The sequence below is a fragment of the Oryzias melastigma genome, linkage group LG17 (assembly GCF_002922805.2).
Source record: "Oryzias melastigma strain HK-1 linkage group LG17, ASM292280v2, whole genome shotgun sequence".
In the NCBI taxonomy this organism is placed as follows: domain Eukaryota; kingdom Metazoa; phylum Chordata; class Actinopteri; order Beloniformes; family Adrianichthyidae; genus Oryzias; species Oryzias melastigma.
The window spans coordinates 18,069,128-18,094,294 of NC_050528.1; the positions used below are offsets into that span (position 1 = coordinate 18,069,128).

The window sequence follows — 25,167 nt, forward strand, 5'->3', positions numbered from 1 at the left end:
ATCTACCAGCTCTTCATTGCCAAGAGTGGTGGAAGCCATGGCAGAGGTGATCCCAGCTTTACGAGAGTTCTGGACCAGAGACTGAAAACAAAGGCGCAGACAAAAAAAATGATCACACTTCAGTTTGATAGACACAATAAAGACTATTAGACTTAGTTAAAAATTAAACGAATACTTACCATCGCCTAATGAAAGCAAGAAAGCATAAGAAAAGAGGCAACAATGTTTAATACAGACCAAGATACAAGGAAATAAGTTTTCATATCTTATTCCTAAATTTCTGTGTGGGAATGACTTCCATTTATTTAAATAAATGGCGAAAATCTGTACATATTAAAACTGTTTTTTGAAGCTGAAACAAAAAAATGAAGAAGAGAACAGAATACAATTTTGTTGATCACACAACGGGACGATTATTGAATTAAATTTTCTCAGTTTTTGTAAAAACAAATCTGAACAAGAAATGTGAGCAAAATTCGAGTTTGTTTCAAAGTGACAACTTTTACATAATTTCCCCTTTTATTTCAAAATGCTACAATAAAATCAACAGATGGAACATTTCCCAGAATAGCATGTATGGTCAAAATTATATATATATATATGCACACATTTTAAACTCAACACAAGCAAAGAAAGACAACTAATAACTGTAATTTAGTATTTTAAAATCCCCTAATCTGTTGGATTATGAATGCAATGAAAATTAAATGGGTCAATAACAAAAAACTACATTTTTAAAAAATGGAAAAAACCTAAAATATTTGATAATTGTCTGTAAGCAGGCCAAAAGTTAATTGTTGTCACTGTTTTATCAATGTGAGTCTGATGAAAATGATGCTTAGAAAAAAACTGGAAAATTTGGTTGGAGGTGGAGCCCCCTGCTGGTCACTTTAAAGTATTCCCAGTATTTATATCTGCAAACTTCCAGCAGTTCAATAGAGGAGTTTTGTTTTAGAAATCGTCTACTGACCAAATTTGAGACATTTTCATGTAGTCACCTAAAAAAATGTTTTTTATAAATAAAAAAATATACAACATCCTGACTAGCTTTTGTTTTATAGAAAGCAAACAATTGACTCTTACGGTAGTCCAGCCTTCAGGATATAAAGGTTTAAATTAGCTTTACTGTATTTTTCGCATACGAGGTCAGTGAATCCTAATGATTAAAATGACATTTTATAAGCAAAGTTTTGTGGCTAAAAGGAGTTTTTGACTGTCCTTTTTCTGTTTTTGACTTTAAAAGTGGATCTCGTTTGATTTTATACACATAACAATTGATGATAGGAAAAACAGACATGTATAAAGCCATAAATTAAAAACGTTCTGGGCCCCTCCCTTCAATAACTGTGTTTGCTTTGTGTTTGAGGTGTTCCTCACCAGATCTCTGACCAGAGGAATGGCTTTCCTCTTGCGAAGATCAGGCATGCTGTCAATACTGTAGAGCGCACCTCCCATTCTAAAGTAAAAAGGTTAAATCATTAGACATCCATGCATGTGCTCAGACTTACAGTATATCTAACTCTCTGTTTCTTGGAGGCAGATTTATTTTTTTATACTAACTCGCTCAAAGACTTCTCAAGGACTTGACTCCAGAGTTTCAGCTTTAAAGCTGCTCGCTGTCAAATAGTAGTCTCACACTCCTGGGTACAAAAGGCAGAGATTTCATCGACTAACTGCGCTTCTTCAGTATGCAAGTCCGGTCTCACTCCGAGGTCTGCCTCATCTGCAAATGATCTGCCAGATAAGTCAGGGCAGCCCAGTGTCGTCCATTATTCACTGGCCAAATGCCATCAGCTGAGCAAGCCAGTGAGTCACCGCGGTGGATTTCCCCAAATAAGCTTCATTCATTAACTGAATTTCATGTCTGGAGTCACTGCAGCAACTCTGCGGTGCATAGAGCATGAATGGAAGATAATGGGACAATACTCACCCTCCCTTACCGAACCACAGTGAGCTGGAGGTCTCTCCTCGAGCCTGACAGAAAGAGGAATCGTGTAAAAACACAAAAAACTTTTCTCATTTACCTCTAATCACATTACAAGCAAAAATACACTTTCTATAAGAAGGTTCTGCATGACATTATTTACAATATTATGTGTTATTGTAGTAGTGGGAGAGAAATAAACACATCATTAAAAACTATAAATTGAATTCCATAATTCAATAATAGATAGTAACTATAAGGAAAATAAATATATTTGTACTTATAGATATATTTTCAAAAAAAAGTGTCAGACTTTGTGACAGCTTCCTAAACAGATTCAAAAACGGATCAAACTGTTGAGATGATGAAGTCACAAAGTGATGGTGTGTGATCATTTCAACCTCCTCTCAAGCAACCGGTCAGGCTTTACCCACCTGTCAGCATGCTCCAATGATGGCCGAGCAAAGTGCATGTAAGTGTCACTATGGCAATGACATGAAACTGGAAAGAAAACAAAGCGGGTCGGCACAAACAAACAAACAAAATCAAAAAAGAAAAAAAAAACAGGGTAAAGGAAGCCAAATGTACAAAAACGTGACATACAGCAACATAAACATCAAAGCAAGTGATTAATTATTTGCACAACTGAATTCAAAGGCAATGAACAAATAAAATATGCAAGTGGAAACTGATCAAGCAAAACTTAATGTGTCCAACTTAATCAAGCAGTTTTAGCAAGCAGTGCCACGTGCCTTATCCAGAGGATAAGAAAAAAGACTGCTTCTCTTCTCGGTATTCTTATTTTAGAAAACTCAAAAGTCATCAATAATAGACGATGAAACATGTTATGTCAGCATAAAATCTAAATTCATCTGAGGAAAATACAGCATGTGCAGACTTCACATCAATAATGCACAACACATGCATATTTCAAAGCCTCAGAAGAGACTTCTGGATTCCCCTCAACTCGCTCTTATATCTTAGTGGGCGGGGCTTAGTCTGTGGTAGTTTAGAGTGAGGGGACTGAGTGGGGGCACGTACCTCTCGAACCTGGTCGAGCACCTTGTTGTAAATTCTCAGCCAGTTCTCTTTGGCCCTGACTGCTGGGTCCACTGGCTCTTTGGGCTCCTCTACAACCGGAGGACTAAAAGATAAATGTGTTTATTTTACAATCTTCACCCAACATCCTTCCAGTCTGTTGGAGTGTTTTTGTAGATCAATCAGATCATTAGTTTGTTTCCTACCTCTCAGGTGGCATATCTTTTGACTCATCTGGTGTCAGCGGTCTCTCTTCAAAATGCTCCTCCTCCTGCTCCACAGGAAGCCTCTCCTCCTGCTGAGCCGGAGGAGTCCTGACCTCCTTCTCCTCCATCATTTCCTCATCCAGCCACGGTTCGTCTTCTAGCTGAGGAGCCATGTCCTCCTGAGCTGCCAGCGGTGTGGAGGACGGGTCATTGACATGGGGCTGAGGTGGAGCAGAGGAGGGCGTTTGCTGGGAAGAAGGAGCTGTGGCGGTGGATGGGGGTGGTTGGGAGGCAGAGTTCGATAGCGTGGCTGGGTGGGATGGAGGAAGAGAGTTGGCTGCAGCGGATTGTTGCTGAGAAGCAGCAGATGCTGGAGGCTGAGACTGCGGCTGGGCAGGCTGGGCACTGGGGACGGAAGACAGGAACGATGAGGCCAAGCCTGTGACTGCAGCTGTCAGAGGTTTGGCCATGGAGAAGAAAGAAGTTGCAGGTTGGGTGGGCTGCGGCTGCGTTTGTGGCTGGGGTTGTCTCTGTGGTTGGGCTGTTTGTTGGCCAGTAGGGGGCTGTCCAGCTGGTGCCATTCCTGGAGGAAGAGCCTGGTTTGAAGTTTGGTTTGGAGCTTGGGGAGGATTCTGTTGGTGTAGGGAGGGCTGTTTCTCAAGAGGAGGCCTGGAGCTGGTCACATCAGGCACTGGGGGTGCAGTTGATGTTGGCGTTGGAGTAAATGGTGGCTCCATGTCCTCGCTGAGGGTCCCATCAAAATTGTACAAATCCTCATCGTCATACATAATTTCCTCATCTTCATAGAGGCCCTCCTCCTCTCCTTCATACAATCCTCCGTCATCTCCTTCATAGAGAGCCACATCTTCTCCTCCATCTTTGCTGTAACCACCCTCATCACTGTACCCCCCCTGGGTCTCATCAGGATCCCAGTCTGGAGAGCCTTTACTGTAGCTAACTGAGGAGTGGCAGGAGTGGTAGGAGTCATTTTCGTCGTATGGGTCTCTTTCACCGTACTCCCCACCATAGTCCTCCTCACTGAGCTGGCTGCTACACCTGCTGAGCTCAGCAGTTGATGCGTAGCTGCCAGTGGGACTGGAGAAAAGAAGGAATTAAATAAAGTTGACTTTTCCCTGATTGATTATGTCAAAAATATTTACAGAGCTTTGTATTGTAAAAAAAAAAAAAAACAGTTAAAGCACTTGCTGTTTTTGTTAGTCAGTTCAGCTAAACACTTCCTGCATGTCTAAAGCCTGCCCTTATGGGTGGATATGGGCTGTTTGTGGGTCAAAAATGGCAAATCTGAAGGGACCACGCGCAAAATATCAAGATTGCAGACCGCTCAGTGAGATTGTAGGATGATAATGTTAATGCTTTCTATCGGCGTGCTGCAGGCGACAGGTCGTGTTCAACACTTAGACAACAAAAGAGGGTAAGTAGGTGAGACGCAGGCATGTTGTCTTTTTTTCAACTTCCCTAATGTGGAAGGGGCCCATTAGTGCTGTTCAAGTGATAAGTGCTTGGATGTTAGGCAATGTCAGACAATAAGAGCGTAGTTTGTGTGGATATCCAACTGTATCACCTGCACACCCTGTGTGTAGCTTTTGTAGAACTAATGAACTAATGACTAGAATGAAGCGTAAGGACTCCATACATACAAGCTTCACTTGTACTTCATAAGTGTAAGTTACATTATCCTTACAAATAAAGTACAGGCTAAAAGTCTGAGCACACCTTCTTATTCAATGGGTTTCTTTATTTTCATGACTATTTACTTTGTAGATTCTCACTGACGGCTGTGTAAGGGCTATTTGACCGTGAAGGAGAGTGATGGAGTTCTGCTGCAACTGGCCTCCACTGTAAGCAGACCTGAACTCCATTGAGATGTTTTGGGTGAGCTGAACCGTAGAGAGAAGGCAAAGGGGCCAACAAGAGCTAAACACCTCTGGAAACTCCTTCAAGATGGTTGGAAAACCATTTGAGGTGACTGGGCAAAGCAGAAATCAGAGCAAAGGATGGCTATTTTGAAGACACTAGAATATCAAACATGATTTCACTTATTTTAACTTTTATTGGTTAGGCACATAACTCCATATGTGCTCATTCATAGTTTTGATGCTTTTGTGAGAATCTACAATGTAAGTTCTCATAAATATTTTTTAAAAATTGAATGAGAAGGTGTGTCCAAACTTTTGGCCTGTCCTGTACCTCAGGATAAATTTACCACATGCACAACAATGACACATTCCATTTTGAAGATGTCTGCGTCATGAGCCGGGTGCATCTGACTAAGACAGAGGGAAGGACAAACAAAGCAGAAAGAAAAACTTTGACAAAACCATCCAAAATCACAAACAAACCACGAAAGGGTATTTGTGTCCCATGATTAATGGGGTTATTAAAAAATAAATAGACACTGCGAGCAAAGAAGATGGATGGGAGAAAGGAAGATGGTGAAGACTGAAAGGAAGCGGAGAGTAGATACAAATTAAAAGAAGCAGACGGAAGGAGTGTATAAAAAGGAGAAAAGGGGAGGAGATGGAGAGGAACGGGAGGGGAAGACGCCTTGTCCAATACACTCAAACAAGCTGCTAATCTCATACGCAGTATTGACCATTAGACTGCTGGCTGAATAATTCATTGAGCAGGAGGCGTATGCATGTATTCTGTCATCCTATGTTTGAGTGAAATGCATCAATAGTGAGAAATCTCACAGCTTTGAGAGCAGCTGGGAGTAAAAGGTCAAAAAGAAGCCATTAGAAAGCCTGAATATAGTATAATTTTATGGTAAATTAGTCTGTCCTAAGCTATTCATCAATAGTGCTAAGACGGCAATTTAAAAATGTTTTCAACCTAGCAGCAGAAAATTGTTTAATTACTACTACAGAGAAAAAATAGTATATTTTTAAAGCTTGAAATCATATATGAGTATTATTAGTATTACTTAAAAAATCTATTTCTAAGAGCTAAATGAAATGGTGTATTAGTAAGTGAAGATCATTGTGCTGGTTCACACCTGACAGTTCTCTGATGTTGGTAGTCAAGGTCATGGCTGTTCCCAGAGCGCGGATACGAGAAGCCTCTAGAGTTGCAGTGCTGGTGGCTGATGGGATACTGGTGAACGGAGGCGTTGGGCTGGGATGTGCTATAGAAGGGGGGAGGGATGCTGTTACTGGTTTCGCTGCGGTAGTCGCTGTCTCTGTCGTCCACAGCGCTATCTGGATCCTCATCTGCACACAGACACAGCATTTGTGTTATTTGAGTGGGTATTGACACAAAAATAATAAATTGTAGGCTTTTATGAAATTAAAAGAAGGGGAAATGGGGAACAGTTAGGATCTTGGCGCACTGACACAAAAGGATCTTATTGCTGCTGAACCAATCCTTCAACACTGCTGTAATTAAACATAATTTAGATAAGCTGGCAGGACTCCAGCACTGAAGTGGAGCCATGTGGGTCATTCAGAGTGCATCCGTACATGAAACAAACGCTTAAAACCACCAGCTCCTTATCTCTCATAACTACATCAGCTCGGCTTGGTTTCCGATAAATTCAACATCTAAAGATCTGAGATTACACGAGAGGGAAGCGGTCAAAAAGTATCATTGCTTGCTATTAATCAGTCGACATAATCCATCACTGTTCATCCATCATCATTTTCAAAAGCCAGTCTGAGAAAAGTGATTCATCTTCACCTGTCGGGGCATTCCAATACTAATTAAAAGCCATCAAATCAGTAATCCACGGCCCCACACGTGTTTTTCTGTCTCTTTTCCTCCCCCAGTGAAAAAGCTCCCTTTAACCCTGCTCCCTCCTTCTCCCTCTGAGTGAACAGAGAGGAGAATAATTGCCGCTAGTGAGAGTCTGAAAGGCACTTATATAAGGCCATCTGTGGATCCAGCAAGACGGAAAACAAGAAGCAAGGAAGGAGACACAAAAGCAAAAACACAGCCCTGTAACAATCAAAAACACTTTCTGCACACTGCGAGCTTTTAACATTTTTTTCATTATCAATTGCTCTTTAGTTTTAATTTATTTTTTCACTAGCAAAATAGTGTTGACTTAAGACTTGCCATTACTTATATTTACTACCTTTGTATGTTATTTTTGCTTATACCACGGTCTAGGGCAGGGGTCTGTCTGCAACCTTTATACAAAAAAGAGCTATTTGGTCCAGTTTCTGATTGACTAAAACCCAGCAAAAGTCAACAAATCCTATTCAATCTTTAAAAAAAATACACTTTATATATGTTTTTGTGTTCATGGAGCCATTTCTTTGTAAAGATGTAGCTTTTAAGTATTTACATTAATTGAATTATAAAAAGTATTATACAGTATCTTTCTATAAATAACATCTTTAATTTCTTTACTTTTGACAGCAATGGATGCAAGTTCCTTTCAAAATAAAGCACACAATGAATAACAGCTCAGATTAGCTCAGATTTACATTGTCCCGATTTACCTGAATTAATAATGCAAGAAAACCAAGTCTAACATTTTCTATCATTGTGACTTTCATCCTTTTTACTTATCTAAAAATAAAAAAATAAATATGTAAACATTTGTGAAGAATCTTTTTTTTTTATCTAAAGACAATTGTATACTTTAGGAACTTTGCATCTAAACAACAACTGTTGTGCAGCAGAAGATCAGAATACGTGATTAATTTAACTACCGGTAACTTATTTTTTTTCAACTGTAGGCATTTAAAAAAAAACCAAGGAGTCAGAAAGGAGGGATAAAAGAGGCGCATGTGGTTCCAGAACCTCAGGTTGCAGACCTCTGGTCTGGGTGAATACTCTATTCTGATTGGCTGCAAGGCGTGCATTAAAGGGAAGAGTAAAAAAAACTACTTCTGGACTTCTAAACTTTATCTTTAAAATCTGAACAAAAAAAGCAGTAAGAGGTGAAACGTACCTCTGAAATGATTCATTTAACATGACCTTTAGAATATGTATGTCCCTTTGCTCTGCATGTTAGTCTTTAGCTGCAGCTGCAGCACAGCAAGATCGGTGGAGGCTTGATAGTTGTTACCATGACAATGTGTCACACTGAAGTTACCAAATAGTCAATTTTATGTGAAAAACAATACAAAATAACTAAATGTTTGATTTGATATTTATTTCTTTTGCAAGTGACCATGGTATAAGCAGGATAATGCCCTTTGAGGTATCCATTATCAGAAATAACTGGATGTTGCTTCTGCGTCATCCAGTAATTTCTGATAATGACACCTCAAAGGGCATTATCACTTACATATATGTAAAAGTTAATAAGAGAAATGCCTTTTTTTCGAGTATTTTCATTCTATTCAACACTCTCCCACTGGTCCATAAGCTGTGCAGTGTTTTGATTTCATTTAAAGCAAATCAAACACAATCAGAACAACTTGAAGTGAATTTTTTCATGTGTCGAGTGGCATGTCTATTGCCTTTTGCACTTACTCTGTTGGTCTCCCCACAGACTCCAGTTACCTGCAGCAGAACAGAAAGGTGTCAGTTCTGATTATGAGCTGCGGCAGTGTTGCAATTTAAAGATACATTTAGGCCATCAGTGCTGCCAAATGGGTTCAGTGACAGAAAGAGTGTAAAAGTGGGGGTGAGTGTTGATCCTCCTGGTTCTGCGTGAGACAGCTGGCTCAGCATGCGCTGCAGACTGGACCAATACTGGAAGCACGAGCGCGTCCAGGGGGACTCTGGACATCGGATAATACTATTGATCCCGAGCAAGGCAGCGAATCCAGCCTGTTTCCCCTCTAACGCACAACAACCCATAAGTGGTAAACCCATTATGCACAAGCAGCGTTAAAGCAATGTAATTACATCGCAGCACCTGAACATATCATTTTCTAGTTTGCAGATTCAGCACTCACAGCACTGGGTTCCTGGAGCTCGGAGAGGCCGTTCCTGCTCCTCCTGGTATGAGTACTGCAAGAAAAAGAAGCCACATTAATAAAAACTATCAATTAATTAAAAATCTACTTGACATTTACAAGAAGTAAACTGTAGCTCTATATGTCTATACACAAGGTGTGAGTAAAATGTTTTGAAGACCGACGCCGATGAAAATTGTGTTTTAGACCTGATTTTGTGTAAAACTAGAGAAAGCTGGAACACATGTAGTGTACAAATACTATATAGAGGTATAATGGATCTGTAAATAGAGACCTGATAATGCGACTATGATGATGGAATACATAGAAAAGGATTTACACCTCCGTTCTAAGCTACAGTGTTTCTGAATTACCTACTTATATTTGTTGCTAACATTTTTGTTCTTGTTCCTTTTTTGTTTTTGTTGTTTTTACAATACTTGTAGGTGCACGTATAATTGCTGAGTACCTGATATTGACAAAAGAGATATCATAATTTCAGTTCTTTTATGTATTTTGTTGAATTTAACACAGTACGCTAAGACTATGGAAAAACAATAAAAAATAAATGTAAAAAAATAGTGTTTTTAACACATTCTAGTGAGATTATTCTCATGAAGGAGGTCAAATATAATATTTTTTTTATTTTGGGTAAAAATGTCATAATCATAATTAAAAGACAACTGGGAACGCTTTTAAACTAGCTCAAAAGGTGATTGGAGTGGGTCTTTACAGTGTGGTAGTCCTCCAATTAATCATGTCAGGTTGTTCCTAAAGCACCAGAAAATGCTGGGGTTTAAAAACAAAAAGAGATGACAGCTTACATCTTGGTCCCTCATGGCATTGAGCTGCTCTAGTTTCTTGGCCCAGTAGCGCGCCTCATCCTCAGGGATATCTGAAAACAACCAGCCAGTAAAACAGCAGTGAAAGGAAAATAAAAAATCCCAAAAATCAAACCTCCTTTAAGAACATCATGAAGTTCTCCTCAAAAGTGTTTTTTTTATTGAAATCAGGAGTGTATTATTTAAAAAAAAGAGATTTTAAATTAGATTTGTTGCAAGTTTTACTACCAATCTGAAAACTTAAAACATTTCTTCCTAAACTATAAGGTCCACTCACACTCCTAAAGTCAGCTTCATGTTAAAAGGTTTGGTCCACATATTGAAGAGTCAGGTGTACGGAATCGATTTAATATTGATCTGCTAACAGGAAGCATTCCGACCCTTAAATCAATGTTAGCTGCAAACTTACTGCACACACAGACACAAACTTTACAACTGAAAAGTAGGTCAGCTTAATAAATCAAACAGATTATTGGTGTTCATTTGTCACTGTTTTAGAGAAAAATATTCGCGCTGATGTAATTAATTTGCTTAATTTCTCCTCTGCCTGCAGGGCTGATGATTTCCTATAGCTTCACGTGCGTGTGTACTTTATCTTCTCTCGGTTATTGGCAGCTTTTGGTTTGTATTGAGCGCTCACCTAGCGGCAGTTCAAAGCGCGTATCGAGCAGCACCAGGTGCAGAGTTGGGTCTTTGGTGCCACAGATCTCATTGTCAGCCATGATGACCTGGGAGTCCACGGTGAGCCATTCCCCCGGACCTTCCTGAGGACAAAGACGTGACGCCAAAATGATGGAAACGCAGTAAAATCTGTGTACTTTACACAAATCAAAGTGGTTTACAGAGATGCAAAATCTCTGGCAGCAGACGGGATCACTGAAAAATTAATAGATATTCAATATTTAGGCATTAGTGGTGGTTAGTACAAACCTCGTTTGACTGTCGGATGTTTTGGAGGGGAATCCACACAGTCCCGACCATGGTGTCCCAAATTAACCCTTTGTTCCACAACTCTACAGTCAGACCCAGGTCGAGGCGATTGATTTCACTATAATAGCCGTAAAAACATCCAAAGTCAAGATAAAGCAGCTGATTGAGACTTCAAAAATGCATTTGATGAAAGCTTTAGCCAGAATGATTTGAAATGTGAAGATGTTAATGGATCTATTTGTCTGCAAGTGGAGGATTTAGAACTGGAGGGAGCTTTTTCAAACTTTTTCATCTGTTCTGGGTCCAACATGATTTGAATAAAGAAAACTCAAAAACACAGTTTTATTCTTAAATTCTTATATGCCCTCCATCTTGAGAAAAATGCAACAAAAGCATGTTAAAAAACACCCAAAACACTTTTTTTTTTCATGAGTGGGTCTTGAAGGACACCTTTTTTTTTTAGATTTTCTTATAGATGTTTTGTAGCTGGCATGGGATTTCTTCTTTTCCTGTGTGACTTTTACTCTATCACTGTCCTGGTTACAGTCCCACAGGTCAGAACAAAAACCCACAGAGAGGTCTCTTTCAACAGCCTCTGAGGGTCTGAGGGCTTCTTCTACTCTGAAGATTTAAAAAATAGGCTTGAAGCATAGCCTCTTGACGTCTTATTCACCTAAAATATCATTCTGGATTATTGTTTAACTTGTACTATTTATCTACTTCCTTAATATCTAAATTTAGCTTGATTTTTTTTTTAATTGTGCTTTTAAAATACGTGTATTTTTATGATAAATTGCTTCATTCGTTGAATTGTAATTGTTTATACTTGTTTATTTTTTTCATGGTAGTTTTATTTTATTTTTCTTTCTTGTAGTATACTTTCTTTTATAGGAGTGAGTTTAAGAATGTCATCTTTATGAGTGAATTGTGTTTAATTTTTTTGTTTATCAGGTCTTTCTGCTGAAATAATTTAAATGAAAGGTATTAACATAATATATATAAACACTGTATATATTATATAATGCCTACAAATATAACTAACATAAATAAATGACTATTAAATGTTGATGTTTATTTCTTCATTTAAATGTTTAAGATCAGCTAAATTATTAAAGAATCTGTTTGTCATAAATAATTAAGTTTTATTTTTGCTTTATTATTTAATAGGGGTGTGAGAAAATATAAATTCAGTCAAATATTGCGATACTTTATTCTACTTGTATCGATTTAAAATACTGCCCAGGCGATATTCAAATAATTATTTATAAGAATACATGTGGTTCAGTCTTCTTTTTGTTTTCCACTTAAATATTTCCTAAATTACCAAAATAAAAGCGATATGACATTGCTGGAGTAAAACCACCTTGTTTATGAGATACAGTTGCGGTGCTTAATGTTCTGATCATTAAATAACATGTATTTTACAATTTCACTTATGTAAAAAATGTATTCATATTCAGATAATCCTTAAGTCATAATTTAAAAAAGAATAGTGAAAAATTGTCTGGTATTGTATTAGGATATGTATCGTATCATGACACGTGTATCGACAGACTCTTGCCGATACACATCCCTAATATTTACGTATATTGGTGGAAAATATTTCATCTTGACATTGTTTTTTCTGATACTTTTACTTAAACTCCTGTCCCTTCATCTGTAGATGCATTGGATGCACAGTAATTACTTGTTTGCTTTCCTGCGATAAGTTTTGAGGCTTGGTTCAAAGGGACAAAACCTGTGCAAACCTCACAAAGCGTTTATGACCCAGCATGAAACAGGGAAGTGAGTAAGGGATTAATAAAGGGGGAGTTGTATGAGAGGCATGAGAGGAAGGCAGTGGAGGAGGTGATTGTATTGAATGCCTGGAGGGAGAAAGAGGGAACTTTAATTAAGAAACAGAGCAAGCAGATTTCCCATCTCAGCGATGGCTGGTTTTAGGAAAGATGCCCGTTTGATTCGTGGCAGCGCATGAGGGGGGCAGAGTCATGTTGGAGGCAGTTTGAAGGAGGACATGAAGTGTTCTCTGCAGCCCAAACATTACATAACACAGCTCCAATGATGCAACACTGGCACAGTGCTCAACACCTCCAAACTTCATGCTCAGAAATCTGCAGTGATGCTGTCTGCACCCTCCCACATCCTGAATGAATCTCACTATTTATTGCCTACAAGCCGCCACACTGTCAGCATCCCACTGAATTACTGTAATCTCAGCATATGCAGCAAGATATCTTTCAATATTTAAAGAAACATAACCTGAAAGCAACTGAAATGAGGAAGGATGACTGAAAAGGACCAACTGGAGCGGGCAGCAAAAGCAGAGAAAAGGAGAAGTGAATATGAAGGCTGATTGGATAAGTGTGAAATCAGGAGACGAGGAGGAGGAGAGGTTGAACAGATGAAGATCAAGGAGCTGCGTTTAGAGGATGTGACAGGGGAGAGTGGAGAGCTGGGAGAGAGCCAAGGTTTGGAATGAGGATGAGAGAAGTATGGAGGAAAAGCTAATGAAAAAAAAAAACATAAGACAGTTGTTGGGGGCGGAGAGGAAGAGCTATGGGAAACAATACAGCGATGAAGGGCACTCAAGATGAAAGAGGGAAAGAAACAGAGTGGGGCAGAAAAGATGGTAAAATGAAGGGATTAGAAAAACTGGGGGCAGCAGAGGCGGAATCGGTGATAGGCACATGAAAAGAGAAGCAGGAGATTTGAGAGAAGATCCTGGAGGACTCACAACATGAAGTCTTGCTCCCAGCTGGGCAAGTTGCCCCTGACAGCGATGGTTGTGCTCTTCACATTTTGCACCTTTAGAGTTACGTAAGTGTTGAACTTTTCTGCAAGGGAGAAAGATATGCTGTAAATCTGCACCTCATTTCCTCTTCCACAGTCAACTCAAATCTTCACACCACATTACATAAACCTCCTTCGTCTTACCTTGGGGTCCATCCAGCTTGGCTTTCTTCACTGTGGAAACACACAGAGGGTCATGGTGAGACACAGGAACACCATCTGTTTTCATGCGTACGTGTCCCTTTTTAGTAAGGACAACAAAGAGCATGCCTCTGGTGTGTTAAAAAGAACAGTGTAAGGTTTAAAAATAAGAAAAGAGAGACAGAAAACTACATATTCAATTTTATTTATATAGCCCAATATTACAACACAGTTGTCTCAATGGGCTTCACATCAGTAATTGTCCAAAATTACTCAGTCATAAAACATAAACAATAACTGATTGCTAAACTAAACTAAACAGACTAAACTAAAACTAAACCTCAGGGATGTCCGCATGAAGGAGAGATCCTCTCCCAGATGGACAGGTGACGTACCAGGACTGTTAAAGAATAATTAGCTTATCTAACTACAACTACATATTTGAATAGAGTAACAGAAGCGTTTCATCCAGATGGAACTGGGGGCATGAGTCGAGCCAGAGGCGAGGTCCACTGTTGAGGACAGAAGCACAGACAATCCTTCATCCAAATGGAACTGCGGGTCGAGCCAGAGACGAGGTCCACTGTTAACTTCTACCAGCCTATTGGCAATTAATTGGTAATGTCACCATAGAAACCATAAAAAATGTGGTCACAACCCTCACATAGTCACATTTATAATTCAAATATTTTTAAAACAGCTATAAAAGATTGAAAAACACAACTAAAAAATATATTTTTTTACATAATTTATACTTTTACTCCATGACGCCTGGAGTGAATTGTTTTTACTTTTTGTCACTTTTGTACATAATTATCCAGTAAAATGCTAACATTCTATTAAACTATATTAAAATAAACTCTATTAAAGGATTCATTTTTGACCACATCTAAAAGGAAAATTCTAACTTGTTGTTAAAAATTGATTTTATAAGGGATTTTTGAGTGAGACTTCATCTCTATGCAGCACTTTTTACCAGCCATGACGTAACTTGCACATACATTTTTAATGCACCAGTACCCACCGTTCCTAAGCACACATGCAAAAAACATTTTTACTTCTAACCCAGCCATTATTGCCCTAACAAAAAACAGTTCTCTTAAACAAATCTAATATATGTAAACAATGTATATGTAATGCAAAGGCTGCAGAGATCTAACCTTTAATTTTAGACAATCACAAAAAAAGAAGATTTTCCAGATGCCTTTTTTTGTGCTGAAACCTCAAATGCTTTGTGGTGCAAAGTAACAAAGTCAATTCATCTGCTATGAAAGGTTTAATGGCTCCCCAGTTGGCATTTCTCCAGGACTGTACCCCAGTTTTGTTCATGTGGAACATCTTTGTAATACTGCATGGAGTCTTTAATGACTGCATCCCTGCTGAGGCTCACAGAGTGAGGCTCCCCATTAAGTATGCCACTTCTGAAAATGTATTTTGTCTTGACTAGCTCCTGAAATTACTTGGTGTTTCTTTAAGTACCGATGTTGTATAGACCTTCTGATTACACACTCTTGGTAAAGCTATTAATGAGTTATCATTTTACATGAAATCTACAATTAACAGGCAGACGCAGAAAAAACTTTGACACAACTGTGGAAGATTGAAACCATTTCTCAGAGATCTGAGCAGTCATTTACATCAACCATAAACAAATACACTTTGATCCACTCTGATCATCTTTTGATTTATTGTAAACATATTCCCAGTGGTGTTTTCATTAAATAATTGTGCAATTTTTTGGCCAAATTAAAAAACTTTTTGTTTTCCAGGGCAGTTTCTGTAGAGCAGCAGAAGTTCATTAAAAATTTGCCTCTGAGTTGTGGGCGGGACTTTTGGAGAGGAGCAACCCCGCCCCCCTTTCCCTTGATTAGAGCTCAGAGCAAGAAGCTTGTGGCCCACCAAGTGTGTTTTTCTGTCACAAATAAGCATTTTTTTTCTAATTCACATGAATTTGAATGAAGACATATTCAGAAATGCAGTTTTAAGCTTAATTTTAAAGTATATGTCCTCCATCATCAGAAAAAATGCCACCAGAACATGTTAAAAACAACATTTTTATGGGTGGGTCTTGAACTAAATCTTCTTTGCAGATGTCACAAAAACATAAACTCTGATTTACTCCACACAAAGCTTCTGTTTAGTAACTTCAATGTATAAAAATGTAAATTTATTTCTACTGTTTCAACTATTTTCCATCAGTCACGCAACTCAAACTTAAGCTTCATCTGCAGCTTGCAGCAAGCGCTAAACTACACATATGCAAACCACAGCTGTAACACATCCACATGGTGCACCTGCAGCGAGGATAAATGTATTCATCTCTGCTTCCATTCAGCCTCAGTCACCCCAAAGAAGCCTCAGCATTGCACTAAGCCGTAAGTACATACTGTACTTCTGTGCCAAAAACTGAAAATAACACAAGATGAGACTTCATTTCATCCTAAAAGTTGAACTTTCAAGCATCTTCGTGAGACAACTACTGAGACAAATCCCATCAGATCAGAGCTTCCCCTCCTGCTTTCAGAGAACATCTCATCCAAATTTAGAACAGCACACATGGAAGATCAATAAGAAAGGAATTGGATTTTCCAGTGGCGGAAAACTGAAGCTTCATTTGAGCACATGATCATACGTCTCCCTGACAGGATGAATTATGATAAGAAACTTGGAAAGTATTTATCACAACATCTGCAGCCGCAAAAAATCTCTAATGTGCAAACAAACTTGTAAAGGAATCAAATATTACACATTTTAGATGAATATTAGCTTAAGGGTAAAAAGCCTGGATTATGTTGAAGCTTTATTTATATTTGGACTTTAAATAAAAGACAGTGACAAATTTGGCATTTGTGTTGTCTTATCAAATTATCTCAAAAGCTGAGATTTAACAGGGAGGAAGTATTTTTTATGTGAAATGACAATGAATATCAATTAGGAAGAGGGCGATCTGCAGAGATGCTTCAACTCTGGTGAATCAGAAGTTTTTTCTTTTTTTATGGAAAGAGGGATGTTCCACCTTCAGACGAACCAGGAGAGTAAAAGAAAACTTCACGAGAAACAGCAAATCAGCAGGAAAAACAAGCCAAATTCTTGTGAGTTAATCAGTGTCTGTGTCAGTTTTCCGCTTTGTCGGCACATGCGCCAAAAAGAAATGCTGCCTATTCAGCCAAAGAGGCCCAAAGTACGACGGAGGACAGGAATAGCTCCTGTCAGGTAAGCATAAATGATGTAACCGGGAACAGAGAGAGGGCTCTCTGCCAAGTCGTGTAAGTCTACAGCAACTGCAGCCAGTGTTTATGAATGAATGGCTCTCTTGGTCTTAATGACGGCTGGCTTGGAGCAGCCGGAGGGTGGGCCGGCTGGGATAAGATGGCGTGCCCTACCTCTGATTCATTGAAGGTGATCTTAAAACCTCCCATTTTGTCAATTTTTAACCACAAAAAAAGACCCACTACAATAAATTTGGATCTATTTTCAATTATCTTTTAATGATGAATATGCCACTTTTAGCCAAAATCAAAAAAACTGTAATTTCCTACAGCATAATTTCTGGAATAGCTCATTAGAAATTTGGCTCTGAGTTGTGGGCAGGGCTGTTGGCACTGAGTAAGCACACCCCCTTCCCCATCATCCATTTGTTTAGACGCTCTCCTGCTGGCTTACAGCCCCTCACACTCCAATCCTAACTTTACAGGTGCAACAAAAATTTCAAGGAATATTGGAGCTATCCAGGTACAGTTTTAAAGCCAGCCCAGGTGAGGTAAAAAAAGACATCAACAAGTGGATGCATCAGAATGGAGCGGAGTTGGGAGCATCTACGACACAGCTACAAAATTATTAGAACTGAATTTTTGTGTCTGCTCCTGATTCACAGTGATTTAGGTAAATAAATACTCAAAAACGCAATTTTAAGCTTATTTTTTTCCTTTTTTTACGTCCTCCCTCATCAGTAAAATGCCACAAGAAAATGTAAAAAAAAAAAAAAACACAAAAACATTTACATCGTGAACATGAATGAGCACACAGCGTACATCATGTTTTTTGTGTTTTCAACATGATTTTGAGGTCGTTTTTCTCATGATATTTTAAAAAAAACAAGACTAAAATAGTATTTCTGAGTGTTTATTTATTCAAATTGTCCCATCCTTTCGCTGACAAATACATCCATATAAATTATGTCTTTGTTTTCTTCGTCTGAGCTAGCAGTACGGCTGGATAGCTCCCATATTGCTTCCCATTTATGTTGCACCTGTAATGTTAGATTGGGGTTGATGTCGGGAAATGAGTGCAGGCTTACTCTGCGCCAACAACTCAGAGGCAAATTTCTGATGAACTCCTGCCAATCTGAAGAAAATATGTCCCTATATATGTTCTAGAAAACAAAACTGGTTATTGTGGCTAAAAAAAAAGAAAAATCGTGATTAAAAGACTATGAACACTTTTAAAATAGATCGAAAGATGATTGGAGTACCTTCCCTAAAAAGATAAAAACCTGGGATTTGAGCATCTAACAGCTAAAATGAACCATCAAAAGAGAAAAAATATATAATAATACGGTTTCTGACTGTACAGAAACACATAAATTATGTTTGCCCACAGTTATTAATTTACAGTTTTGTTGATTCAGCCAAAAATAAGTTTCAACCCCTCTCCTGGTCCTCCTTTCACCTTCTTCCGGAGGTGCAGCTGCGGCGTGACTTTTCTGTGCAGCCTGTTTATCCCACAGTGTCAGCATCATCAGGTGCTTTTAGGGAGTAGCGTGGTTGGAGGGGGTGACGCATCGCTTTCGGGGGGGAAACGCGCGAGGGGAGTGACGCGCGCGCGCCTCCTGCCAACTAACTGCCAGTATTCCCTTGGTGAAGGGGAGCGGCGCGGTGCGGCAGGGGCTTTTCCTCGTCCTCCTCCGCCTCCCACCTGCCCACGCATGAATGAGTGGAGTGAGGAGGGAAAAAAAGAAAAGAAAAACGCACGCTCACGGATGGAAACCGCAACAGTACTATCCGCGACAGGAAACGGCGGTTTTCCCGCTGCATTAAAAGCCCCTTTAGACACTTTTCCTTGGAGCTGACAGCCTCGCGGGCTCCGACAGACCGTTAAAACATTTTTTTTTTATCAAACACAAAAAAGGCTTCCGTATTTTTCTTTCGTGTCCTCTCTTACCTCCCACGCACAGCAGGGACATCTCTGAAAGCGTCCCCGGCAGGACTTCGTACTCCTCGGTCAGTTCAGTCTCTCGTCCGCAAGAAGAAAAAAAACTCAACCGGAGCCGTTCCCCTCACGAGAATGAGTCAACATCGTCTCCGCGGCGGTCGTCTCCTCCTCCTCTTCCTCCTCTGCGGGGCTGTTGCGCTTCAGGACAGGACAGACAGGAGTGAAATCCTCGCCCCCCCTCCGGCATCCTCCTCTGCATTGCCTCAGCTCTCCGCCGCTGCTCCTCCCGCGCGCACAGCCATCTTGTTTCAGCAGCGGACTCCGCGCGAGGACAACTCCCTCGTGCCGCGCCGCCCTGACGTCACGGTTGATGAGTAGCAGGCTCTGGAGCACTCTGCTGATGGGATGGGGCCTCAGGAATCAATGAAAAATAAGGAGACCAAGAATTTCATTCATACTTTACAGCATTTTGGGGGGAAATGTTGACTCTGTGAACACGATGCGCCCCTAAAATCTCACAAAACAGCCTTATATGTGTTTCTACAGAACTATTTCAATTATTTAGCAAGAATTCTAGGGGTCATTCAATTACATAATCCGACTTTTGTAGCAGGGTTCCCCGCTGTATGATTATATAACAACAATCTAATACAACTTGGTCTGAGTTGGTTCATCATAAAATTAATATAGTCAGGATGAGAACTTAATAAAGCTATATTAGTTAATTTCTATATTTATAATGACTTTACATTTGAAAAAACAGGAGCTTTCCAATTAATTTGTTCATGAAATGTCATGATGGAATTGAATTTAATCCCCCCAAAAAATATCACAGGATTAAACAAAATTACTAAAACGCACTAATCTGAAAAGAAAAAGTATAATTACCCATTAATTTAATATAATCATTAATATATTTATTTTATTAGGAATAATAACTAATTCTAAAATGTTAGATTTAATCAGACTTTCTTTCTTGCTTGTCACTGTGGGTCAATATAAACTGTAAAATAATGTTAATATAAATGAGCCAGACACTTAATTTGTGTGGAATCCTCTCTCCTATTTACTGTCTGCTTGAGCTCATTTTTTGTACCGTTTTTGTGATCCCATGGAAACCAAGCTGTCAAATTAGTAAGACTATTGAGAAGTGAACTGTAAAGTGAAATGGATTGAGCAAATTTTGGAAAATAAACAAAATCTCACAAGTGTGAAAAACATTAACAGTAAAAACATTTTAGGAGGAGGGTTGAAGAATGGGACAAAAAAAACAAAAAAACAAAAACACTTTTCATGCATCCAAAAATAATTCACAACTTTTTAAAAAAAAAAGTTGTTTGTGATTTTTTCTTTATTAATTTAATAATAGAAATTAGTAATTGGTAACAAAGCAACAATCTGAGCTGATAGGCAGTAAGGGGGAATCTTAGACAATTTGTGAACTTCATACTTTTTTTTAATAAATGCGGATTATATTTTAAATAGCAAACATTTGTTTTCTGTAATCGAGGTATCTTAATTTATTTAGTTTCAGGAGAAAATTAAATGGTTTATGAAATTATTAAAATCGTTGCAGGTCTATTTTGTAGTCAGGTCAAGTTTCAAGATCCTCAAGGCTTCCGTATTGATCACACCTTTCACCGGGTTGCCTGCTTCAGTTTTATTAGTCAACTCCACCAGCAACACCGCCCTCTTCTGGTAAAGCTATGTACCTGCAGGCAAAAAAAATAATCATGCACAAATGATTTTTTAAGAATTTACTTCAAATCAAACATCTGCTATAGAGTTGACTAGCTTTTTTTTCTCAGAGTAAATTAGGACGGTAACTGGTCATTGTGCTGCTTACAAATCCACTTCAACAGATAACTCTTATGAATTTAATTTACATGTTTTTTCCTCCAAGGTTACGGTATTTTAACTGTTTCTTGCTGCAATCACAGATTTACGTGTCAACATATGGGACAGACTCTATACAGTTTTAAAATATAAGTTATATAATAACCATACTTTCACAGAGAGTTCCAGTGTATTTTGTTTATTCCTGCACTCATTGAGGAGCATTTGGATTTTTTTTGTTTGTTTTTTACAGTGAATGGAATAAAGTGATGCACTTTAGCAAAGCTTTCTAAACATTTTTATTTTGAGCATTTAGCAAAGACTATTACCATAAATAAATCACATGAAAAGGTACATGACAAGCAAAAACAAAACCTCAACATATTTAAAAAGTTGGAGAAAAAATGTGCCCATCACAAAGAAGTGTTTAAAAATCCTTTTTTCTATTATTTCTTATGTTGACCAGAGCTGAACAGTTTATTCTGCCATCCTGGAATTTTGAACATAGGAGTGAAACGTGAGATCCTGTCTTCATTAAGAGTTATGGACGTGGCTAACGGTGCTTATGTACTGTTGTGTTGACTACAATGTATTAGAAAATATAAAAGCTTTGAATCTGATTTTGGCAGCTGCAGGAAGAAAGCACTAAGAGTGGAATAGCTGTTAAACATAGGTTCTTTTCTTTTAATTATTGTTATTGTGCTTTGAAAGTGCATGAACTGATTCTGCAGCCAGGGTGCATTGTTACAAGTCCATTGATGTAATCAGCAAATGTATCACAGCTGCCTGAAAAATAAAGTTAGGTTGCATCTTCCTAACAATAATAATATTTTTTAAATAAGATGGCTAAATAATAGATGACTTCTGATAAGTAATTTCAAAGTAGTTTGGGGGACTAATTAAAGGGAAGTTAATCATTGTTTAAATTGGTGGACTCCTTTTTAATTTTTATTTATTTTCACATTGAGTTTAAAATCATGCTTATTCATTTATTGCTATATTTATATAACAATTTCTACTTCCTTTGACCTCAGCTTTCACTCATTTCTATGTATCACAGTTCTGTGCAGTACCGATATTGAACGACAGGGGGAAACAATTCATCAATACGTCCGTGTGGACATTTGAAAATTCTTAAAGCGAAGAAGAGTGTTGTTTACGCCTACGCCAGATTGAAGATGGCCGCTGGAGACAACAGTGGCAGGCTTCCTTGCCTCAGTTTCTCCGGACCGGGACCATTAGGGAACAGCCAGCCGAGCAACAGCGTTTTCTCAATGCCAGCATCCAACGGGGGAGCGGTCGGTGGAGTCGGAGGAGCGCAGGGGGCCGCGAGACGTCAAAACCCACAACTGGGGCCTGGCGGCGGAGACAGCAGCGGTGTTTCGAGCGGAGCTCCGCCGAATGCGCAGAACTCCCTTCAACAGTCCGCCGCTGCAGCGGCCGGAGCCATGGCCGTCCCCGCGTCCAACATGGCAGCCAGCGCCGCGTCGAACGCCTCGCAGGCGACAGCTCCGACGGCTGCATCGGGCGCGGCGTCCGTGCTAGTCTACCGAGAGCCCGTGTATAATTGGCAAGCAACGAAGAGCACGGTCAAGGAAAGGTTCGCCTTTCTTTTCAACAACGAGGTGCTCAGCGACGTGCATTTCCTCGTCGGCAAGGGGATGGGCGTTCAGAGAATACCGGCGCACAGGTAGGATGAAACCCCATCAGCACCGGCGCTCAGACGTCAGCAGACCGCAGCCAGCGGATCTCCTCCCACTTCCTTTGTTGGGGTTTGCAGGTTCGTCCTCGCTGTCGGTAGCGCCGTGTTCGATGCCATGTTTAACGGCGGGATGGCAACCACATCGACAGAAATCGAGCTTCCTGACGTGGAACCAGCTGCTTTTCTGGCCCTGCTGAAGTAAGACCTCCACAATGTCACTTTTGTTTGCGCTGATCTGGCATTTAAACCGCTCTGTTGTATAAGGATGACTGTGCAGTTACACTTTGTGCAATGGAAAGACAAAATGTGCATCATCTCCTGCAGGTTTCTGTACTCTGATGAAGTACAGATTGGGCCCGAAACTGTCATGACTACACTGTACACAGCCAAAAAGTATGCAGTTCCAGCCCTGGAAGCTCACTGCGTGGAATTTCTCAAGAAGAACCTGAGGGCAGACAATGCTTTCATGCTGCTCACGCAGGTTAGCTCTCCTAAGGTTGTCTGTGTGGTTATCGAACATCATGATGCTGCTGAATTTGTTTAATTATCTTTAAAGTTTATGTCAGGGGTCTTCAAACTTAGGGGTCTTCAACTTTCGATCTCTTTTAAAGCTGTTCCCATTGGTGCCTTTTCCTTATAATTGTGCTGCTTTTAAGCAAAATAATAATTTTAAAAAACTGTTGTTTTCTAGGACAGATTCTGCAGAGCGACAGTAATTAAACAGAAATTTGTATCTGAGTTGTGGGCAGGACTGCAGGTGTGGAGTAAACCTGCCCCATTTCCCAACATTCATCTGTTTACACTCTCTTCCAGTAGCTTCCCACACCTGAGATGTCGTAGCTTCTAAGTCACACTTACAAGCTTTTTCCAACTGTATTTTTTTGGCTACTTATTCACAGTGATTTGAATAAAGAAATACCCAGAAATGCATTTTTAAGAATAATTTTCTTTTTGCATTTCCTCCATTAGAAAAATGCCACAAATTTAATTATAGCGTATCTTTAAGCTTATTCTACTGATAAATCCCCCTGACAATAGTTCAAACCTTTTACCATCATTTTTCTCAATTATCTGATATGTTCAAGAAATAAACACGAATGACAAAACCTAGCTAACAAACCCATAATTTCTTTAAACAATTAAGTTTATTCCTCAAAACCAAAGAGCCACAATGGAGGCATGAAAGAGCGGCATGTGGCTCCAGAGCCTCAGGTTGCAGACCTCTAGTCTAAATCCTTTTAGTTACATTCTTAGTGATGTTCAGTGTCATACAGATGTTTTTTAAATTTTATTGTGTGTATATATTTTTTATTCTACATAAATTATTTTATCTCATGTGTCCATGTGTGTCTAAAATGTGTCTGTAAATGTAAGAAAAAAAATATATATTTTTTTGTTAGGCCCGGTTGTTTGATGAGCCGCAGCTCGCCAGCCTTTGTTTAGAGAATATTGATAAGAACACTGGAGATGCTCTTGCTGCAGAAGGATTCACAGACATTGATTTAGGTATTGTGCTACCTCTATCTTTGATTATTTCTGTATGTCGTAATTATGAGCTATAAACTTCTTATCTTGCCCCGGATAGATACATTGGTTGCGGTTTTGGAGAGGGACACTCTGGGAGTGAGAGAAGTGCGGTTGTTCGGAGCTGCTGTGCGCTGGGCGGAGGCCGAAGCTCATCGACAACAGCTGCAGCCAACGCCTGAAAACAAACGTAAAGTCCTGGGAAAAGCTCTCACTCTCATTCGCTTCCCACTCATGACCATTGAGGAGTTCGCTGCAGGTAAAGATGAACACACCTGAGCCGTCATGTTGCCGTCAGACCTTCAGCTTTAGCTTCTTTCCCTCAGGTCCAGCCCAGTCCAATATTCTGACTGACAGAGAGGTGGTGAGCCTCTTCCTCCACTTCACCGTAAACCCAAAGCCTCGTGTAGACTTCATCGATCGGCCGCGGTGCTGCCTCCGCGGGAAGGAGTGCAGCATCACGCGCTTTGGACAAGTGGAGAGCCGCTGGGGATACAGTGGGACGAGCGACCGAATACGGTGAGCTTACAAATGAAACAAAAAAATTGCTATGATTTTTTGATGTATTTTAAGATGGTAATGATATGTAACTTTTTTTTGTAACTGAAAGAAAAAATATATATTTAACAACAGAATAAACTAAAGTTGTGTGTTTTTTTTTTTTTTTTACTACTTAGTTAATTTTTAAGGATTAAATAATCAATTTGATAGATAAAACCAACAAGACTTTAAAGGGATCACTTGAAGTAAACTGTTTAAAATCCTTCCTTTTCATTTTAGGATCATTGATGTTTAGATTTGCTTGGCAGTGCAGAAAGAGCAGCATGTTGACTACTTTCTTCAATCTGACTTGATCTTTTTCTTTTGATTGTTTCTTGTTTCCCTTATCCTTCTTCATATAGTTATCCATTGTTTACCATCCTTTCTCTGCTCAAACCGTCCTGATATTTTTGCAGAATAAAATCGTGTTGCATCACCCAAGCAGACTTGTGCTTCACCTTAACGGTGGAATACTTGTAGGTTTGCACATGTAGACAATTAAAAAAGAAAAAGCAGCAAATTACTAAGGCAGAATGCAAGCAATTGTCGCATTCACTTATTGGACTATTCTGGGAAACTGCTAAGAAACATATTTATTATAAACTGTGAGTTTTCTTAAAAAGTACCAAAAACAAACATTGTGCTCAGAATTTTTATAGATTAAAAAGAA

General features: G+C 39.3%; 2 protein-coding genes across 3 annotated transcripts in view; one reads left to right on the forward strand and one right to left on the reverse strand.

Annotated features, from left to right (window-relative positions):
- Window positions 1-19,471, reverse strand: part of LOC112147594 (protein unc-13 homolog A) — a gene marked incomplete in the record, with an annotated part of 36,955 nt that extends 17,484 nt beyond the window's left edge. Inside the window, 15 exon segments of one of the 2 annotated variants that reach the window (XM_024274105.2) lie at window positions 7-81; window positions 180-185; window positions 1,378-1,456; window positions 1,931-1,974; window positions 2,966-3,068; window positions 3,169-4,263; window positions 6,185-6,398; window positions 8,614-8,643; window positions 9,042-9,096; window positions 9,866-9,936; window positions 10,524-10,647; window positions 10,814-10,931; window positions 13,548-13,647; window positions 13,748-13,777; window positions 18,905-19,471. In XM_024274105.2, coding sequence (XP_024129873.1) covers window positions 7-81; window positions 180-185; window positions 1,378-1,456; window positions 1,931-1,974; window positions 2,966-3,068; window positions 3,169-4,263; window positions 6,185-6,398; window positions 8,614-8,643; window positions 9,042-9,096; window positions 9,866-9,936; window positions 10,524-10,647; window positions 10,814-10,931; window positions 13,548-13,647; window positions 13,748-13,777; window positions 18,905-18,926 — 2,166 coding nt within the window. 2 annotated transcript variants of the gene reach the window in all.
- A 2,380-nt stretch (window positions 19,472-21,851) lies between these two features.
- The window catches only part of LOC112147601 (BTB/POZ domain-containing protein 2), a 7,376-nt gene continuing 4,060 nt past the window's right edge, over window positions 21,852-25,167 (forward strand). The window contains exons 1-6 of the mRNA XM_024274118.2: window positions 21,852-22,421; window positions 22,512-22,631; window positions 22,758-22,914; window positions 23,834-23,939; window positions 24,019-24,216; window positions 24,284-24,476. Of these exons, the coding sequence (XP_024129886.1) occupies window positions 21,910-22,421; window positions 22,512-22,631; window positions 22,758-22,914; window positions 23,834-23,939; window positions 24,019-24,216; window positions 24,284-24,476 (1,286 nt within the window). The 5' untranslated portion in view covers window positions 21,852-21,909. The remainder of the gene's footprint in view (window positions 22,422-22,511; window positions 22,632-22,757; window positions 22,915-23,833; window positions 23,940-24,018; window positions 24,217-24,283; window positions 24,477-25,167) is intronic.